The 25,689-nt window shown below is 24.4% G+C and overlaps 2 protein-coding genes across 2 annotated transcripts; both read right to left on the bottom strand.

Annotated features, from left to right (window-relative positions):
* Positions 1-51: 51 nt before the first annotated feature.
* On the bottom strand, positions 52-8,902 carry LOC105361441 (uncharacterized). Its single transcript, XM_011498617.1, has 7 exons — positions 8,602-8,902; positions 4,354-4,545; positions 3,049-3,470; positions 2,465-2,776; positions 1,403-1,604; positions 518-745; positions 52-139 (listed from the first exon to the last, which is right to left on the bottom strand). Exons 2-7 carry the CDS (start codon positions 4,537-4,539, stop codon positions 59-61), a joined length of 1,431 nt encoding a protein of 476 aa, XP_011496919.1. The 5' UTR covers positions 4,540-4,545; positions 8,602-8,902; the 3' UTR covers positions 52-58.
* A 10,296-nt stretch (positions 8,903-19,198) lies between these two features.
* Positions 19,199-25,287, bottom strand: nito (RNA-binding protein spenito). Its single transcript, XM_011498618.1, has 2 exons — positions 24,684-25,287; positions 19,199-21,651 (listed from the first exon to the last, which is right to left on the bottom strand). Exons 1-2 carry the CDS (start codon positions 24,806-24,808, stop codon positions 19,467-19,469), a joined length of 2,310 nt encoding a protein of 769 aa, XP_011496920.1. The 5' UTR covers positions 24,809-25,287; the 3' UTR covers positions 19,199-19,466.
* Between the last annotated feature and the right edge of the window lie 402 nt (positions 25,288-25,689).

Raw genomic sequence — 25,689 nt, forward strand, 5'->3', positions numbered from 1 at the left:
GATATTTTTGTTTTTCGTTATGTTTAAAACAGTCTTTCATAGTAGTTGATAGATTTTTCTAGAGTTCACTATGTGCGTACTCTGTAGTCACTCGAATTTCCTCTTCGTGAAAGATTGTGCAATCAGCTGGATATTTTTTCTATAATAACATCCAATTCATTAATTATTTGTTTTATGTATGCAAACAATAAGTATCTATAGTTATTAATTTATACATTTAGATAATACAATATAATAAGTAAAATGTATATTTATCAATTTCCTGTATAATTATATAATTATACGCTCTACTTAAGTAGAGCTGCTCATAATTATTTCTAAATTTATTCGTTCTAAAGTAAATAATTTCTTTTTTATTTTCTTAATTCATTATTTATTGCGACATTATCTTGAGTATATTATTAATATTATCGACAATTATTACATTTATGAATTTAAAAATTTAAAAAAGCATTTATTTGGAATAGAATAAGAAATTATGTTATTATTGTAAATATTATGATACAGTATAGCTTACAAGACAATTGTCTGCTTCTAAAATGGATGCATAAAGTGACCAGAAGCTAAGGCCACTTTTGTTGCTGATACCCCAAGCGGCTGGGAAGCTGGCAATCTTTGTTAAGCCGACGCGGAACGAGTCATTTGATGTTTTGCTTTCCGTCGGTGTTGATTTATGATTAATTGAGCAAAGAATTTGACTTGCACAATGTGGCATCTTTAATCCCCATTTATAAGCACGATATGCCTACAAATGTAACATCATTTCATAATTATAACCTATTATTTAAAAATTTACATTACAATAATTATTATTTAATATAAAAATATATAAAAAATTTTACATTCTTACTAACATTCATATTCCAATATTTAATTTATTATTTCTATAACAAAAATTATGAAAATGTAAATAAAAGTAAAAGGATTTTTTTAATAATTTTGTCCCAGATTTATTCGAATTATTGATCAAAACATGAAAATTTTTAATACAATATTCATTATATGTATATTAATTAAAACACTGTATAAATAAAAATAAGAACAATTTAGATATTTTATTATTTTATCTAATAATTAAGTTTCAGAATCATGGTTTTCCTTATTAAAGATTATCTAAGTTTATATTTTTCATTGATTCTAATATTGAAGATACTTATAGTTATTTTGTTTAAAAAATAATCATTAATTATTTGTTATGCTCTTTTTAGGAAAATGTTGCAAAACTTTAAAAATATAATTAAAATTTATTTAATTCATTTATTATTAAGAGTATTAAAATTAATTATTAAATAACCTTACAAGCTGTTGGAATTTAGTAGTAAAACTATTTTATATCTAGCAAAGCAGCTTGAAAAGCGGATAAAATATACTCTATTAATACAAATTGGAGTAATTGACTTACCTTAAGAAGTGGACTTATAAAACCATTATTAATGGAATCACTCAACTTGTTACTGAGCTCGCGTGCATTAATACGAGATATAATGAAACCCTTCTCCGAAGCTAAATTCATAAGCTCTTGGACGTAAGCTACAGCCGGCTTGATGTATTGATAGCTGTCAATCTGCATATTCAAATGTCGTTTTGCTACAGCGTTAGCAAGCCTATAAATATTATTTTTATTGACAACTAATAAAATATACCTATTTTGTAAAAGAAATAACTCACGTTATGAAATTGTTGTTGTAATTATTTCTCATGAAAAATCTCGTTATAAAATTATAAAATTCACTGTATATATAAATTAAATCCATAAATTATCAACTATATATATAAAATTGTTTGGTTCATAATTTATTTTGTCATGAATATCTGGTTTTATGGTTGTTAGCTTGGCTAATAAAAATTCATTTTATTTAGAACTTCAACAATTTTGTTCATATTTTTCTGAAACTAGGATAAAGTACCTATAACGAGCGATTATTAATTAAATCAGGATATATTATTTCCAAATATATTAATTTTTGTAAAAATTTATGTAATATTTACTATTGTTTTTATATTAAAATAATGAAACATTCTCTGTGTTACATATCAAAACTAAGCATTCAGTTATTGGTACTTTTACCCATCTATTATTATACTTTTTATTAAATAAATATATAATTTCAAAATAAAGATGTAGATGAAATATATAAATAATTAAAAGTAAAATTCATTTTTACAAATGTTTTTTAAACATAAAATAGTAACATTAAATGAAATTACTTTCAATTGCAATTGCAATTAATTAGTAGACTCAAGCATGCAAATAATATATGGAAACTATGCATCAGTTTAACAGTTAGAAACTATATTTATAACCAAGAAAATGATTTAATGTTTTATTTAGTGTATTATTTAATACTAAATTATATAATTTAATATGAAGTTTTATTCTAATTTTAATGGATTTATATGATTAAATAAACATAATGTTATAAAACATATTATTTATTTTATATTCAACAATAAATAAACAAACCTCGAAAGACTTTTAGTTGGTCTAGCTGGTTCAAACATAACTGATTTAGGAAAACCTTGTGACTTCAAGAAACTGTTGCCAACGAACTGCGCGGTGATGAGATAACGTTGCTGAGTTATTGGATCCGAAATATGTGAAATCCATTCAGCTACGAAATTCGTAAGAGAATTTATCCATCGACGTCTTAGAGATGGATTATCAAAGCTGTCCATGATTTTTTCCCATTGAAGACGTCCAGTTTCATCTGACATTGTACCCATGATATTGGCCAAACCACTGTTTTTCCATAAGGTTTGACCCAATTCCGAATTACTATATAATACCGAAAATTATCATTTAACTTATTAAATTCATTTAAATTGGTCAAAATATAATTGCTGTAAAATGCATTATATAATGTTTTTTTTAACACTTTATATTTTCTTTTTTATATTTGCTTTCAGCTTCCGACAGTATATGGCAACATAAATTTTTTATCGTTCGACATTGAATATAATATGAATTTTTATCTTTGAAATTTAATAAAGCATATCGGCTATATACTTGAATAGATTCGTAGGTCGAAGCAAAACGAGTCTACCAACCTGAAGTGGTCCCACATAAGATGAACGTTCTCAAGTATAGGTGGCATAAACCATGAATGATCCGAGTGATCCTGCCTACTATTTTTGCTTGAGAACGTATCTAGAAACATAGGTACCAAGCCCATAAGGCTTTCGGCATTGCCGGTCTGTCCTATTAATACACTAACTACGTTCAACATGCTGTCAATGTCAAAATCCGACACGTCTTTCTCGATGGAATTGTCCCATGACTGCTTGAATTTGTGACTGCCTCCACTTAATGAGGACAGACCTCCGATTATATCACCGATTATGTTTGGATCAATACCAATTCCTTCGTTAACTTGACCTTGACTCTGTCCTGATATAATGCTTCCGAGACCCGAAAGTATCTTGCCGAGTCCGTCAGATTTTGACTTCTGACTTGTCAACATATCTCCTACCTAGTTTGTTCGATTATTGAATTTGAATTATTTAATATACATTTCTAATTTTGTTTTATCGTTTTACATATGTAATTATTATTTTATATATAAGTATAAAAAAAACAGTGAATCTTAATTAGCTGAAATTTATTGAAGTTTTTATTACATTGTTTCTCACTTAGTATTTAAACATTTTAACACAAAAAAGTTTCTAATATTTTGAATTTTTAATAACAATCAATGTATTCTAAATATATTCAAAGTATATTGAAGATTTCTAAAATTTTATTTTAGAACAGATAATATATTATAAAATTCTGTTATCCCTTAACTATTCTTATTGCTCTATCATATTTCAGAAGAAAGATATATTTTCCAAATTAATGTTATTTTATATATTATATTTATATATTATATATAAATCCTGTACTGTAATAATTTTTAATTATGCAATATGCTTATTTTTTTTAATTTATGTTCTTACATTTGGCATAGTTTTAATAAAAAGTAATCTACAATTCTAATAACAAATAAACGATCTTAAAAATTTAGTAAAATAAGTGTTTGATTTTATTTTTAAAAGAATATTTTGTAATTTACTGAAGTGTATATTCACTTTTAATTGTTATTTTTATTATATATTTAACATATAAAGAAATCACTTTTGAATATAAATTCATAAATATATAAATAATGGCATATCTAGTATTAAAAGAAAGAAAAACTTTAATATTTAAATAAAAAACTTAAACATAGATGTTATTTCAATTTATATAATTCAATAATATTCAACATTATTCAATTTGTAAAAAATTTTAAAAAACAGTAATTTACATCTATTACCCGTAATTAAAATAAAAATAATATCTAATGAATTTTATAATTTGTTTGTATTAATGACCTGTTTTCCGGTGCCAGATTCCATAAATGCTCTCGCAACACCTTCAAGCCCACCAATTGCTTCCTTATTTTCAAATAATGCCTGTGCAGCTTCCATAAATGCAGTTGACGTGTCATCCTCATTGTGACAAAATACAAATCCAAATAAAATCAAGAATATAACGACTTTATTATTATAAAAAGTCATTTTTATCTGTAAAATGTAATATGTTTGATATTAAAGGTGAAAATAGCAAAATTAACATAAATTTTCGTATATTCATTCAAAAGTATTATTAAAATCATAATTTTTATGAAAATTAGATTGAATTTGCTTGACATTTATGAAACATATTATAAGATACTAAATAAGCTTTTAAATATTACCAATAGAACGTTAAATTTTGAAATATTTATTCCCTTCACCTACATAAATTTTTCGTATTTAATATAATGAAAGCAAATTGAACCAGTTTATTTATTGACAAGTAATATAATTAATTACATTTTTAATACCACATAAGACCAGTGCAATATTATATTCAAATTTTTAATAGTCATTATTATTATTACTCTTATTATTTATTATTATCTATTATTATTATTAATCATAATAAGAATAATAAAACTATTTCTGTTATGTAACAGAGTGAAGAATATAGAAGTATGGCTTTTATACTATTAGAACAGACCAGAGAAATAGAAATGTGAACTTGAATTAATACAATGAATAGTAATAAATATATTCATGATTCCAATTACAATTTGTCATACATAGAAATAATGAAACGATTTATAATTTATAATTTGTAGACATATTATTTTATATAATATTGAAAAATGAGTATTAATTTTCAAATTTATAAATTAATAAATTTATGTACCAATGTAATATCGATGAATATTTTTTTTTATTTACAGACGATCGTAAATATTGTACTACACGATAAGTATGATCAATGATACAAATTGAATTTTACATTCCGCGTAGACATACAATTGCTTATCTACTGATCAATGAACTCATAACGGGTACATTGACATCGCGCATTTAAAACGAATACTTGTAAAAATCATAAAAAAATCCAGAAATGGAAGTCATGGACGAATTCAATGCAAGAAGTAGTTACGTCTCATGTCTCTTAAGTGGTTTACATTAAGTCAAACATAATCCAAAGAAAAGTGAAGATTTTCATGTAAGACCGCATCATTATATTTCTATACATTTTTTTTAAAACCTGTAACCAAGCAACTTTCTATACAAACATAAATATATAAAAAATCCAGAATATTATACCATAGATGAGGAACAATCACGAAGTTAATATTTTATGTGGAATTCGAAAATTAATATATTTTTTTAAAGCTCATTTAAAAGCTTGGCAACTTAATAAAGAAATTGGCTTTTACAATAAGATAATACATCCTAGATCTCTAACTCTATTAAGGAGAAACTAAGAAGCTTCTATTATTGTTCACAGCAATAGATGACCCGTGCAACAATTTTACGTAGTATGTGAACTACCATAATTCTCTTAAAAAGTAAGGCAACAATCACTTACGATAAGATATTGATTCGCTATTTATTGTGCGTCTATAAACATCAAATGCTAAGCATAATTCTATGAGCACCGGCTTAACTATCATCCGAAGCTTAAGTAAAAATCTTATATAACAGAATACTTTTTTAATATAACAGATTCAAACTACTATATTGCTATATTATATGTTACTTGATCGATTATCTATACGTAAAGAACATAATGCGCGTAAATTGCGTACTTAATAGTTTTAAACAGGATACATTGATGTACGATTAATTAATGTTTATATATAATGACATTCGACTTACTAATTTATATTTCTTATATATATATATATCATAATTTTCTTATATATACTTCCAAATATTTTAAATTTAATGTCTTTATAATATCAGACAATATAAAATATATTTAAAGGAACACTAACAGAAGCTTATAAAATGTTAGCATATCTTGACAATAATATAATTGGGTTTTCTCTTGTAAAATTATTGACAAAAGTATTTGTTAACTTATATTTCTCATGATAACTTTATTAAATATCATTATAGCTAAATATTATTGAGTCCTATAAGTGAATATCTAGATGGAAAAAATTAAAATATTAAATTATATTAAATTAAAATATATAAATATATAAAGAAAAATATATTAAGTATATTATCAAAATCGGAATGTAAAAGATATATAATCATCTTGTATAAAATCGTTGAATTTAGTTAAATATCCATATCTTACTTTTTTTATCTATCTAATTAAACAACGATATTGTATTTAAATTTTAGCATAGAAAAAATAATAAACAAGAATACTGAATTGTGTATTAAAATATATTTTAACGAGATGTGTACCTACACATAATGTACATTTTTATTAAATGAAAAGATAATCGAATATTCAATATTCTTTAAAAATAAAAATAATCGACTAATCATCGATTAGTTATCACAACTACTGAACCAAACAGAAAATATAACAAGACTTTCAAAGCGCGCTAATTGATGAAAATAGATGACCAAAATCGATTTTCTTTAAGACGCATGTAGTAATTCAATATTAAGGTGCATCGGGATAATTTCAGCATGTACCGTAAGCAATATGACATTCTTCGCAGCTGAAATAAGGTACCAAAGCGCTATTTGGCCTAACGGTATGCACTGTTAGTCATCGTATACGTCCAAACGCGAAACTCGAAACACCAAACAGTCCAATACATCCTATATACTCTGCTCTTTCACTGATTGTCGATTAAGAATTTAATTTTTTTACTTTTTACTTTTATTATTTAATTTAATTAAATTGTATTATAATGTAATTCCCATTATTTAAACAAAAATTTTTTTATAATAAATAATTCTAATGTAATGTTTTCATAAAACTATAATTAAATGATAACATAACATTGTTATACCCAATTATTAAAATAATTATCTTTAATGCTTAATTACGATATTATTATGTATGTTTATAATATTTATTTGAATTGTTCTAAATATTATAAGAAAACTATATTAAAAAATTTTATATTATAATTGTATAAAATATACATATACGTATGTGTATTTGAAAAGTATTTGAATCAGATGAATTTAATACTATGTATAATAAAAATTATTAGGTAAATTTCTAGCAATAATTTGGAGCCCTATTTATTTTTAATGTATGTTAAATATTAGATATTCATATTTTACAATGAATGATTCTAATATTTAAAGTGTGGAATTTTATAATTATTAGTATTTAAAAATATTTTTCGTATATATTGAATAATATTATTAATTAATAATATAAAAATCATATTATTACTTTAACTACAGAATTTGTCATTCATGGCATAATTTATAGTAACTTTATGTGCATAAAAAATGTAAAATAAATAGAATTATGTGTGTACCAGTTAGCTATAAATCAACGAATTTAAAAATTTTTTACGATAAATTCATTAAAAATTTCAATAAAAAGAAATTAAACAAAAATTCAATAGCACTTATTAAAAATTTTTTTTGAATTTTAATTGAAAAAACTTTTGATCTAATATGTAGGATAAACTTAAAAATAATTATATTCAAAATGAACCTTTGAAGAATTATAGTTTATAGATGTTATTCTACTAAAATTCATATCATTTTCACTTTATTTTTACTACATATTATTCCATTTATAAATTAGAAACATTTTCTTACAAAGACATTTTAATTAATTCAATTATGATAGATGTTAAATAAAATAAATTAATGAACGTAAATTTGAAAGGCATATATGAATATTATAATCTAATGTATAAAGGAATAATATATAATTATATGTTGTTTGAATACTTTCATATTTATGAATTTAATATTTAGTATAGTGTGAGTAAATAAAAAAAATTGCTAAATTTTTCAAAATTAAAATTTTTTGAACTGTTTAAGAGTTTATTAATATTCTTGTATACTTTCTATTGCAATGGGAAAATATATCAAAATAGGAACAAACTGATTCTAGTTAAATAGATCATTGCTCAGGATATACGATCGTAGTTTTATTATAGGAGGAAGTACTGCCGATTGAACAGAAACCTATAATTTGGAAGGATAGAAAAATGCGGAGAATAGTAAGTTCCAATAAATTGGTGAATAAGGAATAAAAAAAGATAAGTGAAGAAGTCCAAAGAGCTTGCACTCAGGAGATTCAGTCCTCTTCACAACATACATTCCACAAGGTCGAAAAGGAGTTCAGTGACCTACCTGTTACGCTCTATTCCAATCCGTAGATAATTCAAAAGTCTTAAAGATAGTGCCTCTCTCCTAACTTTTCTTTTATTTTTGCGTATTTCTATCTCTATCCGTTCAGCTTTCTTTCTCTCCTTATTTTTCTTTTGTGCTCACGCCTCTTTTTCAATTATTGTTTATTTACAAACGCGCGAGTACTCTAAAAATACGGCAGGAACTGGTGAGTTTGTCTCTGTGATACAGTACTTTTTGTAGAGGATGGATAGAGTAGAACCAGACTAACTGAATTTGCTTTTTTTCGCTTGTAAGGACCTCGACGATGGAATCCCGCTCGTTGACTGGCCTTTCAGACGCGTTGTACACATGCGACTCGTTCGCTTGCCCCGCACGTCCAACGCTATTCGTATTATTGGCCTTTCCCTCTATACGGCTCCACAAGCCACACGAGAAAACCAACGGTAAAATCAGCGAGTCACTCACCCGAGTGCTTTGAAGCGTACGAGGACACAAGAGAAAGAAGGGAGAGGGGACAGCAACTGTCGGATGATAAAGAGAAGAGACGGAACAAGAGAAAGAGAAAATACAAGTTTGCTCCTATAGATTCTGGTAGAAGCTTAAGAAGTTCATAAAGAGGAAGTAAATGAGTGAATGAGTAGCAGGAGCATTAGAGATGAAAAAGAGGAATATATATATATATATAATTTCCTCATTTTGATTTGTATATATTTATCCCTTTTCATCCTATATATTTTTTTATATGTCCTTTATATATCCATTATATATATATATATATATATATATATATATATATGTGTGTGCGTGCGCGCGCGCGCGTGTGTGCCCTGGTTTCTCCTACACATGGGGTGGTGGAGTAACAGAAGGACAGAAGAGGAGCTAGCAAGCAAAAGAGAAAAAGAGAGAGAGAGTATAGCAATGGAATCACCGTTAAGAGGAGCATAAGCTTAATCCCCCAACGACTAATAGACACGTCACCGAATTTATTCAGATCACAAACCTTAGTGATATGTGGAATTTTACAAATTTGACACCTTTTTCACGATCCATACTCTTACAGCTACATTAAACTCTTACAATGAATTATTTATTTAAAAATTATTTTATAGTGAATCCTAGCATCAATTATTATTGTAATTTGTTGTTTCATTTGCAATAATTCTTGCCTATACGGCATCCTCAAAATTATTTTTTAACGCATAGTTAAAGTACTGGTAAACTTTTTGAAACAATATTTAAGACTAAACTAAATTATGTAACAAATGTGTTTAAGGCTAATCTAAAACTTAGTATGTTTAAATAACCATTTTCCTTTATTTTAATTAAGGGTAATTCAAAACAATAAACAAAAAAGTAATTCAAAAAGAAAATCTTGTTGAAATTAGACACGTTAAAATAATTTATGTTTAATAATTATTTAACTGAATTTAAACAGTTATTCAATTGAAACTTAAATATTTGTTATTATATATATTAATAATTTTTTATTTATATATATATATATATACAAATTAATATTATTTTAAGAAATAATGAAGAAAAGAGACCTTTATTAAATTAATTAACAAAAACACTATTCTGATATTATGAACTATTCATATGTAATTATGAAATTAATCGTTCCTAAAGTTGATGACAATGGCATTTTATTGACTGTATTAAAATTTATTACTATACCGCTATTACTATAAAATTAGGTACTCTTGTAATTTTTATTTTTATTTTATTAAAAAATATATACAAGCTCAATTTTAAAATAAAATGAATTTATTAACACAATACAAAATAAATATATTACTGGTCAAATAACGAAATAATGTTATAAATGTAATGTTTCTTTCAGAAGTTGAACTTTAATTGTCCGCTAGAATATAATTGCACACATTTATTTAGACACTTATTTGTTAACTAAATAAGATTATATTAATAACTACATGAAACTAGCAGATATTTATATAATATTTTACTCAATATAATTGTATTAATGATAATAACGACATTAGCATTAGGTAAAACTGATAGAAGCAGAGTCGATAAAAATAAATAACACCTCTATTAAGCATATCTCAATAGTATAATAAATACTTCTTATTTACTTATCCTTAATATAATTTAAGTTAAACTTATAGATATCATCATGCACTAGTTAATTTACGATATAGTGAATCTGTTTAAAATTTAAAACAATGATAATATTAAATTCTTCTCTTTTATAAGAAAATACAAATTAGTTAAATGTAAATGAAGTTAGATTATAATTAAATTAAGAATGAAAAAAATAGACAGTAGACAATTGCTTTATTTATGATAAACATCATTTACATTTGATTTGAAATTATAGGGATTACACTTAATTTGATCCACAATATTATTATATATGCTATATTAGTATATTTGATATTTATAATGTAATAAAATGAATAAGTTGTTAAAGAATTTTTTATTTTTTTTAAATCTCCAAATTATGTGAATATTGAAATAAAACTATTAAATATTTTTGATATGTGTACAGTCATCATTTTTAAATATATTTACTTGAAAATGTTGGAAAAATTTTATAATAAAATATTTAATAGATTATCGATTACGAATTTACAAAGATTGTTTTTAATTAATTATAGAACTATTCAAAGAATTTTAGGTAAATTAAATGGAATATACTAAATGTACACCCATTTATTTTAATGTGGTTTATTAAAAAAATATTTAAAAATTTTCGTACCATACGTCGCACCATTGAACATAACCGAAAATCTGAATATCTTTTATATAGATTTATTATGATTACTTTAAATGAATAAAATGATGTAAAATAATTTTCAATTTTTTAAATTTATTATTATGATTTTTCATTATTTGCCATCTTAATTTGATTTAATTCGTATATGTTTGTATGTTAGAATTTATATTATGGTTTATATATTATTGGTTTATATAATATGGTTTTTATATTATTTTATTATTTTTTTGTTTATTATATTTTATAATATTAAACAATATGATATATAATTCGGACATTTATAAAAATACAAATAAAAAATTGTAGGTATTAATTATTGAATAGTAATAATATATATATAATTTATATATAATTTTGTAATATACCATTTTAATAATTAAGAATAATTAAATAATATAAATAATTACATAATTTAGTTACGTAATTTACTAACTAAATTATTTTGTAAACTGTCTAAATATTATTTTTCATACTTTTATAAATTTATTAATAGTATTTTTTTCATTAAACTTCCAAGAAATGTTATTAATATTGTTGTAAATGTGGTAAGTAATTGTAATAAAAATTATATTTGGAAATGTACAAAGAAATATATTACAAAGATCTTACGACGATAACGGATATAATAAATTATTGTACCAAATATTTCTCTACATATAATTAACATTACATATAATTTTCATTATTATAGATTTTTATTTAAAATTGAACGGTAATGATCATTTAGATCAATGACTGATAGGGCATAAAAATTGTTTTCCAGTTTCAGTTTGCATCTGCAAAAATATTATATTTTCTAACTATTCTGTTTGTATTTTAATACAAATATCTATTAAAAGTCGTATTAATTAATGTAAATTTAAATTTATTATTTTCTATATTTTTATTTTTAAATCATATTGTCTTTATAAAAACTTATATGAAATAGTTTTGTTTCCTTGATTTTTCTGTCAAGTTAACTTTATCTTTCCTTATTTTTCTTTCCATAATATCTATTACACAGTATTAAAGTAAATTTTAACTATCGTATCAAAGAAACTTATTTTTGCAACTGTACATTTTTTTATACTTATTATTTTAATTCGTTCCACAATTTATAAAACATTCAATGATTTAATTGAATTAAGATTTTGAAATTATTATATATTATTTATTATACGTTTTTTATCAAATATTATTTTTTGTTAAAATCATTGTTTGAAAAGTATTTTATATACTTTTAAATCTATTAATACTAAAATTTCAAAATGTCTTTATTCCAAATAGAGAATTATGATACTTTTAAAATGATTATCATTGATTGATTCTAGTACCTAAATTATAGATAACATATTTGATCAAATGTTATTTACACATTTTAAAATATATACAACAGGTATAAGTTTGAAGATTTCTAAGGTATTTCTTTGTTGTTCCATAAGATTTCTCAAATTCGATTTATTATAATCACTCTAGAATTATTACTCTTTAATATAAAATAACGAGTAATGTTCTGTCAAACTATTTAATTTAATATAATAAATCAGTTTGTGTTAATCTAATCAGTCTATGTTAATCAGATTCATCTTAAAAAGAAAAACAAAAAATTTATTAAGACTACATATTTGAATTTTTAACGTATATTCATTTACAGTCAATAAATTCATATACTTAAAATAATCGGTTTGATTTTACAAGTATATAAGCTTAAAATAAATTAAATACTTCTTCCATTAGAGATACAAGTGTATGATGAATAAATAAAAAATAATCATAAATCACGTGAATAACTATAGTGAATAAGTGATTGATATTGACTCTCGTGTATTGTACACTATTTTTATTATAAATACTTATAATATACAAAAAGTGAAAAACTTTCTTAACTATTAATGTACTTAATAAGAAAATAAAATATATATATTCAGCTATATAATCTGTTTAAATTTATAAAAATAGATCGTAACTCATTGGCAATAAAGTATTTTAAATTATTATTTATTTACTGAATGTAGGGTTTCAAAATATTAAAATTTTTTAATTATTAAAATAATTATCTCTTAGAAACTTGTATTTTTTAAAAATAAACTAATACTTTATAAATATATCATAATAACTATCATTTTGTTGTATTTACGATCAAATAAAAATAGAACTATAAAAAATGTGACATTAAATATACTTATAATATAGTATATAATAGTATATAATAATTAAGCAACAGTGAAATGTTTGATCTAAATTTTATTTTTGATATGTTTATAAATTATAAATTTACTACTTCAAAATTTACGACTTAATAAAACATTAGTTCCTTATATTTTATAGTTTTAATACAAAAGTAATACGATTTAAGTTAATAAATATAACAAATTTTATTGTAATATACGCAAATTAGTTAATCCTGATGAAAAATAATATTATTTATATACTTAAATTCCTTTTTTTTATTAAATGCCTCATTTAAATTACATTTATGTTACTACCTTTTTACATTTATTTTTATTACATAACAAAATGAAATATACAACCATACATTATTTGTGCAGTTAAATTTATTAAATTTTATTCATAAATACATACCATTTTATATCATAAATTTAAAAATAATAAATTCAAAATAATGGACTTATTCTTGTATGTAATTTTATTGATTAATGATTTATGATAAATGCTTAATGAAAATTAAAACATTGAAACGTAGATTTTTATTCAAACAAACAAAATTATCATATATTAATACAAAAATGTATTTAGACAATATTGTAATTTACAAATACTTTCTATCCATTGGAGTACTTATATTAAATTTCTTATCACGAGCACGAGGATACCATCTGTGTTTTGTAGTGTATGTCAAAGCTGCAAGCTCATGTGGTAATAGTTCTTTATTAATCTTATGAAATATCTGTTTAATTTCTTTATTTCCTATTTTCAATATAGATTTTTCTTCAGTTTTGTTTGCAGGTATTGGTTTTGAACATTCATAAGGAAATGGTTGTTCTGGATGCCAACAAACCATCATATCATCCATAAAAACAACCAATTCAGATGGTAATGTGGTGTAAGAAGAATACATGAAACTATGTTGTTTAAAAAGTGTTTTGAAAAATCTTAGACAATGATTCATCTGTAAATAAAAATACACAATTTTAAATTAAAATGTATTACATAGAAATAAAATACAAAAATCAATACACAAATTTTTTATTAAAGGTTATAATATGAATTTTTTTTTTAAATATTAATATTACTTACAATAATAAATAACATAATATTACAGTATATACTTACTATATTCGTAATTTGTAATCTAATTTAAAATAAAATATAAATTAGAAATATAAAATATTAGATGTGCTAATTGCCTTCACTTCACACCTCTCATCACTCCTCCAGGTATAAATTTTAACTATACTATTCAAACGCAATTTATATAATTTTATTAGATCTGTTGATTGCGCGTAAATTCTTAAATTAACTTACAAAAAAACTTATTAAAATAATATAGAAGATAGATATAATGATCCAAATGATGATACGAAACATTAATTCCCAACATATGCAATTACAACAAATTTTTTTAGATATTTAAGATAAATGGTAATTTAAATTTTTTTTATATATCCTTTAAAAATATAAAATTTTAATATATATACAAATAATATGGTACACAGTAATTCTAAAATAATTTATATTACAATTGTATTATCATAAATCAAAACCTAACCTTAAAATAGGTATGGTAACAAATGATTTTTTTAATTTTAATAATCTATAAATCTATAATTGATTTAATTAAAATTTAATATTCTTATTCGCGTATAATAAATTACGTTTATTAAAGAATATAAAATATTTTATTTGATTTATAAATATTTTTAAGAGAATATTATTTTCTTACATTTATTGAATAAAATTAATTTGATTTATATTATTTATTAAAATAATTTCTTAAATTTCTTTAATACGAAAATACATGTAAAATAATATATCTGAAATGTTAAAATAACCTCTAAAGAATTAATTTTTTATTTATGTATTGTATTTAACAATTAGTCAGGTGAAATAAAATATATCACATATTTATCCTTTTATTTTTTTTTATTAACTTTAATTTTTACAAATTAGTGTTTTTTGAGATCCACATGTTCCATCTTCAACATATCTAAAACAAATATTTCTTTTATAGTGTATACTTACCATTTGAAAATCTAGAAGCTCTTTATTAATTACTGTGAATTGACACTTCAGCTACAAATAGTGTCACTGAAAAGGTCACTTTTACAGTCATCCCTAATAATGTATTTAACATCCAGTCATTATATAAAAATAGTTCTGTATCAAGTAAAATAATAAAACAGTGTAGTTTTCGATTATTGTTTCCTGAAAATATTAGATATATTTAAAATAAATTTATTACAGCTAACTTGGGACACTGGTTAAAACAAGAAACACAACCACAGAATCCACCAAAAGTTTTAAATTCATCTAAAAATGATAAATTAAAAAATATTTAACTAGCCACAGGCACTAACAAAATGCAAATGAATTATAATCTTAGCAACTAATAAAACTATTAATTCACAACACCTTTACACACTCAACTGAATTAAACAAACTGAAAAACTTTCCCAACAAGAAAAACTCTAAAAATCCTAATTAATATATATTTTTTCCAAGCAACTTGTTTCTGATTTAGATCCCATTTGGAACCTTAAAATTAACTAAACTTTAAACTTTTTCAGGTGATAAATGTTAAGAAAAAAAAAAAGAACACATTGGGTAATTTTTGTCTGCATAACGGTATCTATTTTTTTTAGATCACCAGATACACTTATAACCACTGCACCTTTATTGGCAACTGAGTATGATTATGGCAAAAACCTCCATCCATCTCAAATACGTGTTTACAAGAATTAGGTAATTAAGATTCATAAGTTGCTACATACTCAGGAGCAAGGACACATCACTTTTTTACATCACTGTACACAATTTTCAAAAATTTACGAATTTACTTTATTATTTTTATAATATTTAAATGACCACAAAGCACTGTCTTTTTAGTCTCATTTGCACTAAATCTTAAACTTTTTTTGCAAATTTCACATAAGTAAAATAATTTTCTTTTTTATTTAAAAAATCTTATCTAATTGTGATATGTGATTTTTTAATGAAAATTTGCTGCTTTTAAACTAATATCGCCTTTTGATCACTGTCTCACTTTTTTTTATACACAATGTAATTATCATTAAAAATGAGACAAGCAATATTACAATCACTGTAAACACTTTTACAATGTGTTGCACAACTAATTCGACATATTTTTCAGCAATAAAATAAAATGAAAACGCAAATGTATTATAAGTGCTTCTTACATTTTGTATTATGTGTCCAGATCTTTCACATAATCTTTAAATTTCATTTGCTCAATTTCTATTTGATTCGTCATTGTAATAAGTTTTTCACAGTTTATTAAATGACAATTTTTCATAATGAAGAATAAATAATATTTAATAAGATGATAAATTTTTGTTTTCCAAAAAATATATTTGACTTTATTCCCACTGTAATAAGAAAAAACATATTTATAAAGATAATATAGGTATTAATCATCAGAAGTAAAATAATAATAACTTGTTTAGATTGAAATATCAGAAAAAATCAGTAAAAATTTTGATTTGATTATATCTCATTTATAATGAAAACATTCACTATCTTTTATAAAAGCACTATTAAAGAAAAATGTGAAAGAACCGTGTACAGATATAAAATTTTTTTTATAAAATAAATGTCATCTTATTCTACATTTTAGAATTACAGTAACACTGTAAATAATGACGTTAAAAATTATAACATGCTGACTATTCATTTTGAATTTCTCTTATTATATATGTATGACTAACTCTTAAAAATTTATAATTGCTGCATAGTTATATAAAAATTTATAATTGCTGCATAGTTATATAAAAATCAATCTTTCAAAAATTAACTATTTCATATAGTCAATAGATAATTAGCCAAAAGAAACATTATAAAAAATTGATTTTTAATAATAAACTATAACTATTCAAATAATAAATTGCGACTGATGACAATTCTAATATTTCTTAAAAAAAATAAGTATTAATTCTAAATAAGTAATGCTGTTATCATAGAAATTTATAAATTATAAGAATTATAGAGAATAAATTTTTTATTTTATCTTATCAATTAAACTTGAAATATTTGATTAACTAAAATATATAATAATTAATAAGACTATAAATTGTATGATTATAGTTATTTACCAAATATTTAAAAAGGTTTTTTCAATAGAAAATAATAAAATTAGAAGATACGCTAAAATTTATTTTATATATTTTTAATAGATTCATTCAATTTTCATATTTTATGTAATAAACATGAGAAATAAATAATCACTTTAATGTAAAATTATAAAACTGATGGTCAATCTTTAGTTTCAAAACAGCAATTATCGAGATTAATTAAAAATATTATTTAAGGAAAACTAAGTATTTAAAATCTTATAATATTATTTTATAAAATAATTAACTTCATATATTTTTATATTGATTTGATTGTATGATCATTTTTCTAATGATCTTTATTATGGGATATGAAAGAAAACAAAATATAAATAAAATTTAAAAAATAATAAAAGTAATTTCTATTTATTTCTATATTTTATAAATAACTAAAAATGCTTCTATACCATTGTATAATATTCAAATTACATAAAGTCAATATCTCATAAATTGAATATTTTTTTAAAAAGAATTTAATATAAATTTTTCTTGAATATTTCTACATAAAAGTGTCTATGCTCAACATAATAAGTTAATACTAAGAAAATTAATATTATTATTAGAAAATTGAATATCTCAATTAAAATTATAGTGTATGGGTAATAACGTTTTTAACTAGTAGTACGTTCTGCTTTTTAAATAATATTTGAAAGTATTTTCCATTTTATAAAAATCCATAACCTAAAGATTGAAATATATATTTGTACAATATTTATTATAAATGATAACAGCAGCACTCATTCTTATCGTTGAAACCTATTGTCACCAAAATTTATAAATAATGACTTGCAGAAGCAAGTATTTACATTATAAAGAAATAAATACAATTCATTTTACAATTACAATTTTATGCACTTATTCGTTAGTGCTTTAAATGAAATTTCTAAAAAATAAATAACACGCATTTTCTGATTGGTAAATTTGTTACTAATATTGCTGTTAAAAAAAACACCTGTTAAATAGTTTCATTTTATTTTTAAAAATCAAGATTCAAAAATATAATCAAATATTTAAATATTTAAAATTTAGTTTAAATATCAGTCATAAATCATAAAATATTATTAATAATTATATTGTATAAAACCTTGACTGATACTTTAAATTTTGTAATATAATTTTAACTTATGATCCTTGTTTGTATAAATAAATTGTATAAAATATTGTACTTTTATTTTTATTCAAATTAAACTTAAGACTATCTTTTTACAAATTCAAAAGTAACTTACTTTGGTAACTTATTATTTCAATATATATTCAATATATATAAATTAAAATGTAACTTAATTTTTAACAGGTGTTCTTTAATTGTTAATTTAGAGTGGATACATTAGTATTCAAAATATTAACATTAAAAGTGTGTCATCAATATCATCATTATAACTTTATCATTTATGCCATCAGCGTTATCATCTACACTGGGGATCCTTATTTCCGAAACATTAAATAAAATTTCTATGAAATTTTCAGTTATATTTTTCATAAAAACAAAATAATCAATTTTAACATTTTTAAAACTAAAATAATGAAAACATAATGTTTTTTACTTTAAATTATATATTAGTTTTTGGTATTTTCAAATTCAAAAGCATATGAACAATGTCTATTTTAAAGCAAAATATAAATTTTACTTTAGTCACCTTATTTATGTTGTGTTCCATAAACCTTTCATTCTACTTTAAATATTGTACAAGTGTGTAAAATGCTTGGAACATAAAAAACTTGAATGAAACTTAATTCGTTTCTAAAAAGTACTCTTCATGTTTGGCGTCTGGAAATTTTGGATCCCCTTAAATCACCTAATCTATAGTTCAGTTTATGCTTCGTACAAAAACACAATTTTAAGCACTACCACCCTTCACTACAACAATAACCAAATGGTCCTCTTTTAATCCTTCTTCACTTAAGTTTGGGCAAGTGCGTTTCAACAGATCTGTTGAGAAAGTGCAGGGTGGAAAAGCATATAGAACTCCAGTGCCTTCTGTATCCTTGTTTAACAATGAAATCACTCCAGCTGCTTCTTTCTGCTTAAGATATGATACTAAGTTTCTCAGTGGTCGCGTTTGCACATTTGCATCATCATTTGTAATTGCTCCACTGGAGCCAGCCAAGCCTAAGAATATTGCATGTGAACTGGAAGTTTGGATTCTCTTGGATACATCATCTAGCTTAGGTTGATCTAAACGTAATCTCTGAGTAATCCTAAGCATGTGCTTACCATCCTCATCTTTCATTAATGAATCTATAATATCAGTATCGCCATCTGTTAAATGGAATTTAGCCGGAAATAAAGAATTTTTTAAGATTAGAGCCCCCTGCCATACAGCAATGGATTTTCTTGCAACATCAGGTAAAGTTCTTGAACTACCAAGCATTCCCGGTCTTGTGTTTTCTGAATCTGAATCAGAATCCACAGGTCTTCTTCTGGGTGATCGAGACCTCGATCTATCTACTCCAGGTTCCCTTGAAAGTGACCTCCTAATACCTCTGGTAGCTTCATAATCAACTTCTGGTGGGGGTCTTCTACCACTGGGCCAATCGTTTTCCTCTCTTGGATAACTGCCTTCAGGATATGATCCTCGATAAGCACCTCTTCGACTTCCTCCACGACCTTCATGCCAAGAAGCTGAACCTCTACCCCTAAAGCTTCTAGAAGAGCTATAATTAAATTCTCCTTCAGCGCTGTATGGATCATAACCAGCTTCATAATCGGTTTGTCTAGTTCTAAATTCAGCACTATCTTCAGGATACGGTCTTGGTTTAAATCCAAATCCTGGGGTCACATCTGCAAAATCTACACGTAAACGTCTGTCTGGCCCGCCAAGAGGAAAGCCTCGCATCTCTTTAACAGCAGCTTGTGCAGCGTCTATCGAATCATAAAGAATATAAGCATTACTATCACCTTTTATATAATCAATTTTCTTGATGGCACCAAACCGATCAAATTCTCTTTCTAATTGAGCTACCGAAGTCCATGGTCCAAGACCACCCACCCAAATTCGTGTTGTAGGAGTAGCCTTACCGTACCCTATTTTACACTGAAATTTTCCAATGTATTGCCCTGATAGTTCAACTTTACAGCGATGGGCCATATCTAGGGTTTGAAAGCGCACGAAAGCATAGGCATTTCCAGTGCCTGGAGGAGGTCTTTTAATATCAATATCATCCACGATTCCATATTTACTAAAAATTCGTCGTAGTTCTTCTTCAGTTATGTTAATTTCTAAATTTCCAGCAAAAAGAGTTCGAGTTGCTAAAGGGTCATCTTCTGGAGATACGTGATGTAAGTAGTTTGGAAATTTGTCCTTTTTATTTTCAACTCGTTCAAAACCATGCACCGGATGGCGTACCATCATGTGTCTGGGTGGACCATAATGGTGAGGAGGGCCTGGATGAACATGTGGTGGTCCGTGATGTAAAGGTGGTCTCACAAAATCGTGATGGGGAGGGGGTAAGGCATCTCTTCGTAGTTCTCGAGGTGGTATTCCCACAGGTGGTCCATAAACTCTGTCATATCTTTCAATAGGTCTGTGTCTGTCAGTCGGTCCAGGAGACCTTGCATAGTAACGGTCATAATCAGGTGGAGTTATAGAACGTGGACGTCTATAAGGTTCAGGCCTTTCATACACAGACTCAACTAAAGCTAGCTTATCGTATATAGGAATTCTGGGTTTAGCATACTTTGCATCTCTAGCATCTTCATGACTACGAAAACATACATACGCCACTCTTTCATCAAGTTCATGTGCTATTTTTATAGAGAAGTCACCGAACTTCTTATATTCTCTGTAGATAGTTTCCTTCACAGCTTCATCGCTCGCTTTCGGATGGATACCACTAACACATAATACTTTATAGCTGTAAGGACGTTCTGTGGGTATTTCCCTAGGTGGACGAGAATATTCATCTCGGTGAGAACCAGATTCTATGTAGCGAGAACGTGGTGGTGGTGAAGGGCTTCTGGCACCTCGACTGCGCCGCCGAATTCGTTCCGGAGTTATACGCTCATCACTCGAGTCTTCGTATCTGAAGATGTAGAATAACCTCTCAGTATATTGCTTGTTTAATTGAAAGGTATAAATACAGAATTGGTGAAACTAGAATCCTCAAATATTACTTTAAATTACATTACTTACAGTTAATGTATTTGTTACTTCTTGTAAAAGGACATATAAGCCCATTTAAGATATTATAATTTATTGAACTATTCTATAACAATTGCAACAACAAAATTTTTCAGTAAAACATTAATTGTAAAACAGTTTTAAAAAAAGCACATCCAATAATATCAGTCCACTGCATCTTGAAGTTAAAAAATACAAGTATTTTATGAATAATTTGGAACTCATTAATATCTATTGTATCTGATCGAATATGTATTTTATTTTATTTTGATATTAATATTTATTAATTAAATTATTCAATTGACACGTTTTTACATTTCCATAAAAGTACAGTAGATTAAATTTCATAAATACAAAACTGTAATTGTCTTTATTAACAATTGTTGAAAATCCATCTACAACAACTGATATTAAACAAATATATATTTTAGGGCTACTTACAGTAAGAATGAAATTAATATTACTGTTCATGCTAAAATAAAATTGAAGACAATTAGTAAAAATTTATAATTCATTAGAAATTTTATAAAGCTAACTTAATATATTAAATAATATAAAATGCACCTGTTTGGAGAAGATAAATTATAAAAACATTGAGAAATTAATAAACTGTTTTATATTAATCAATTACTTCTAATACATTATTCAAACTATTGTATATTTAAGACAATACCATTACCATTTTTTAAATACTACTGAATATAAATTATTTCAATATTTTCTAAAGCCTTTTTAATTTGAATGAAAATTATGAATCCACATACTACAGCAGTTGTTTCTTAATAAGAAATAGAAAGAAAATTAAATAAAATAAAAAAAGAGCATTAATTATCTAATTCTATTATACATTACTCACATGTGCAACATTAATTCATAATAATATTTATAAATACGAGTTAATAATAAATTATTTAGTTAATTCTTTTAAATTTATTTCACTTTACCAATAGATAAAAATTATTAATTGAACGAAATTCCTTGATAAGTAAAATAAAGCTTTTATATATTACAACTTTTAATACTTAGTACAATACAATATATTTATATCAGATTATTCTAATATGAAAAACATCTTTTTCTAAATTTCAAATTGAAGTCAAATTGCAACTGAAACTTTTTTGAAAAAATATAATCAATGATAATTTTAAACTAAAAAACGATTGATTAGGAAAAAATAAATTAAATTAAAATAGTTTTCATAATAGTGAATAAGAATTCTGTTAAAATACCATTACCTAGTTTCACTTTATTGTTTGAAAACAAAGATTAATTTACTAGACCAATCAATCGAAAATACAAAATATTAAAATAAATCTTCAAAAGTATCATTAATTGAATTGGTTACTATATATTTTCTATTATATAATAAATATTATTTTATAAGGAAAAAAAAAATTTTTTAATCAAAAGTTATATAAAATTGTGATGTAGCAAATTATTGAACCTATATTTGTATGAAATTTAGAAATGTTTGGATACATTATAATTATAATTAGAAAATACAAAATATAGGGGATTGAAGAAAGTAATAAATAATTATTTATAATTTTGTTTAAATATGTTAAAAGTTACATTAACTATTACTAATACATTAACTGTTTTTTTATCCTAGTTTAAAACATAATTATAAATTTAAACACTGAGTTTTTAGAATTTACTTTGAGCTTATTTTAAATTATTTTAAAATATTTACTTATTCAAAAAAAAATTAAATTAAATTTTAGTCTAAATAGTTTAAACATAATATAAAAAATATATTATTTAGATTAATAAAAAATGTAATAAAAATTAATATATTATTATATATATAATATTAACATTTTTTCTTTTACAAATATTTTATAATTAATTTATTAAAATTGTCAATTTTATTTTAATATGTTTATATATATATATATATATCGTGTATATTTTAAAGTATATTAAATATGTATATCTATCAAGTTTTATGTGAATATATGTGAAAAAAATGTATATTGCTCAATAATTATTTTAATTTTATAATCATGGAAACTACAATTTTTATGTAACATTTTAATTTATTTTGTAGAAATATAAATTGAAAAATCAAATTAATTAAAATTTATGAAAATTTATTAATCACCCTATTTATATGTATATAAAAAAAAAAAAATAATAATGATTTGATACATACTTTATAGAAAATTATTTATTTTTTAAACACAAGTTTTTTAGTTATATTTTATTAAATCGTGTACCAGCTTCAATACTTTATTCAATTGGAATAATTAATTTTGATATAAAAAAGCAAAACTTTCACTTTAGGACAAAGCTTTTGATTGTATATTTTTCTTCCTCAACACTATATTTTTTGTATGCACAAACTTCCTTTAATCACAAAGCTGAATCACTTGAGCCTCACTAAAATTTTAAAACAAAAACAAATAGCATTAATATTAATCAAATCGACACTTAATACACAATATATTTCGAACCAATACATTTCTTTTACAGTGCACATTTTAATCACTTAACATAATTTTAAAAACTCACAATATAATTAAACAATAAACACATCCTTAAACAAGAAGCCACTAGAACTATTGTTTATGCTAAATTCTCGAAAATTCCGCTGGCTTGTTGAGACCAATAAATGTGTATAAAGAAATAGAAAAACACAGACGCGCCACACAGAGGAGAAAAGAGGAAGGGGGCATCTTTCAAAACGGAGTAAAATGGTTGCAAAAACTTGCTTCAAAACAACGCGCACAACATGCACATACGAATGCCCAGAAGATGACGCTTACATCCATTAACACTTAGGTCGAAGCCAGCGAAATATGCGAGAGGAAAAATTAAATGGTAAGTCGTTTCTCAATAAAGCCGAAGAATCTGTTCACCAAAAATACTAATACAATTTGTGTATTAAAATATTGTAGAGCGAGCGCCCCACAGCACATACACAACACTCACCGTCCGATCGATGATCTGCCTCGCTTGACGCGCGGAGGCGGCGAGTCCCGACTCGAGCTACGCTTCATGTTGTTTCGGATCTTCACCGTGATTTTGTGTCTATCGTCCCTTGGAATCCCAATCATCAACGCTATTCTTTGGCCACCGTGATGTACGACAGGTTGACACTGACGATGATGCTACACACCACCACTGCTACCGCTGCTGTTTTTACGTGCTATCGAGGTCGCAAGATTAAAGAGCCAGATTAACACTAGCAAAATAGAAAAACGTTACGTTTAAAAATTAAAAATTTTCCAAACTGTAAATCTTTACAGTATTATTAAAACGATAATAACGGTACGGTATTGGGAGAGGGAAGAGAAAATGTGTGGTTGCCGTAAAGATGCGAAAAGTCCGTTTGCTTCTTTATGCGTACAGCCACTCTATATTTGCCACTGGCAAATATGGCGAAGCGTACCCGCCGTTCCTATCTTTTCCGGTTTTCCCTCCCCCGTTTTCAACGTTGCCAACTCAATGTCCACTATTCTCAAGGCCTACAACTTATTAGAATTTGAAGATTCCAAACCTTCCATTCAAAACTATTTTTCAATATTTAATTATTATATATATTTATTTATAAAAAATAATTAAAAAAATAAACAATTTAATGGATTCTGTCGCTCTTTTATCAAGGAGACCAAAAATAAAATTTTCAATACAAATAATAACATGTATTTTTATTAGTAAAAGAAATTATAATTATAAATATACTAAATGCACCTAAAAATATTTTATCACTAATTATCGTAAATCCTTTAACCTGTCTTTACAAAAGCTCTTTAATTTTAAAAATAATTATTTCTCAAATATTTTCAAATGTGCTTTTAAAAAGACTGTAAATGAAAAAAATGTAATATATTTTTATATATTTCCTTTATAAATGTATTTACATAAACGACTTCAAAATTATTTTAATAAATCGTATTATTTATATATAAATGTCATTAAAAGAAAATATATTGAA

The sequence above is a fragment of the Ceratosolen solmsi genome, unplaced genomic scaffold, assembly GCF_000503995.2.
Source record: "Ceratosolen solmsi marchali unplaced genomic scaffold, CerSol_1.0 scaffold30, whole genome shotgun sequence".
Classification (NCBI taxonomy): Eukaryota; Metazoa; Arthropoda; class Insecta; order Hymenoptera; family Agaonidae; genus Ceratosolen; species Ceratosolen solmsi.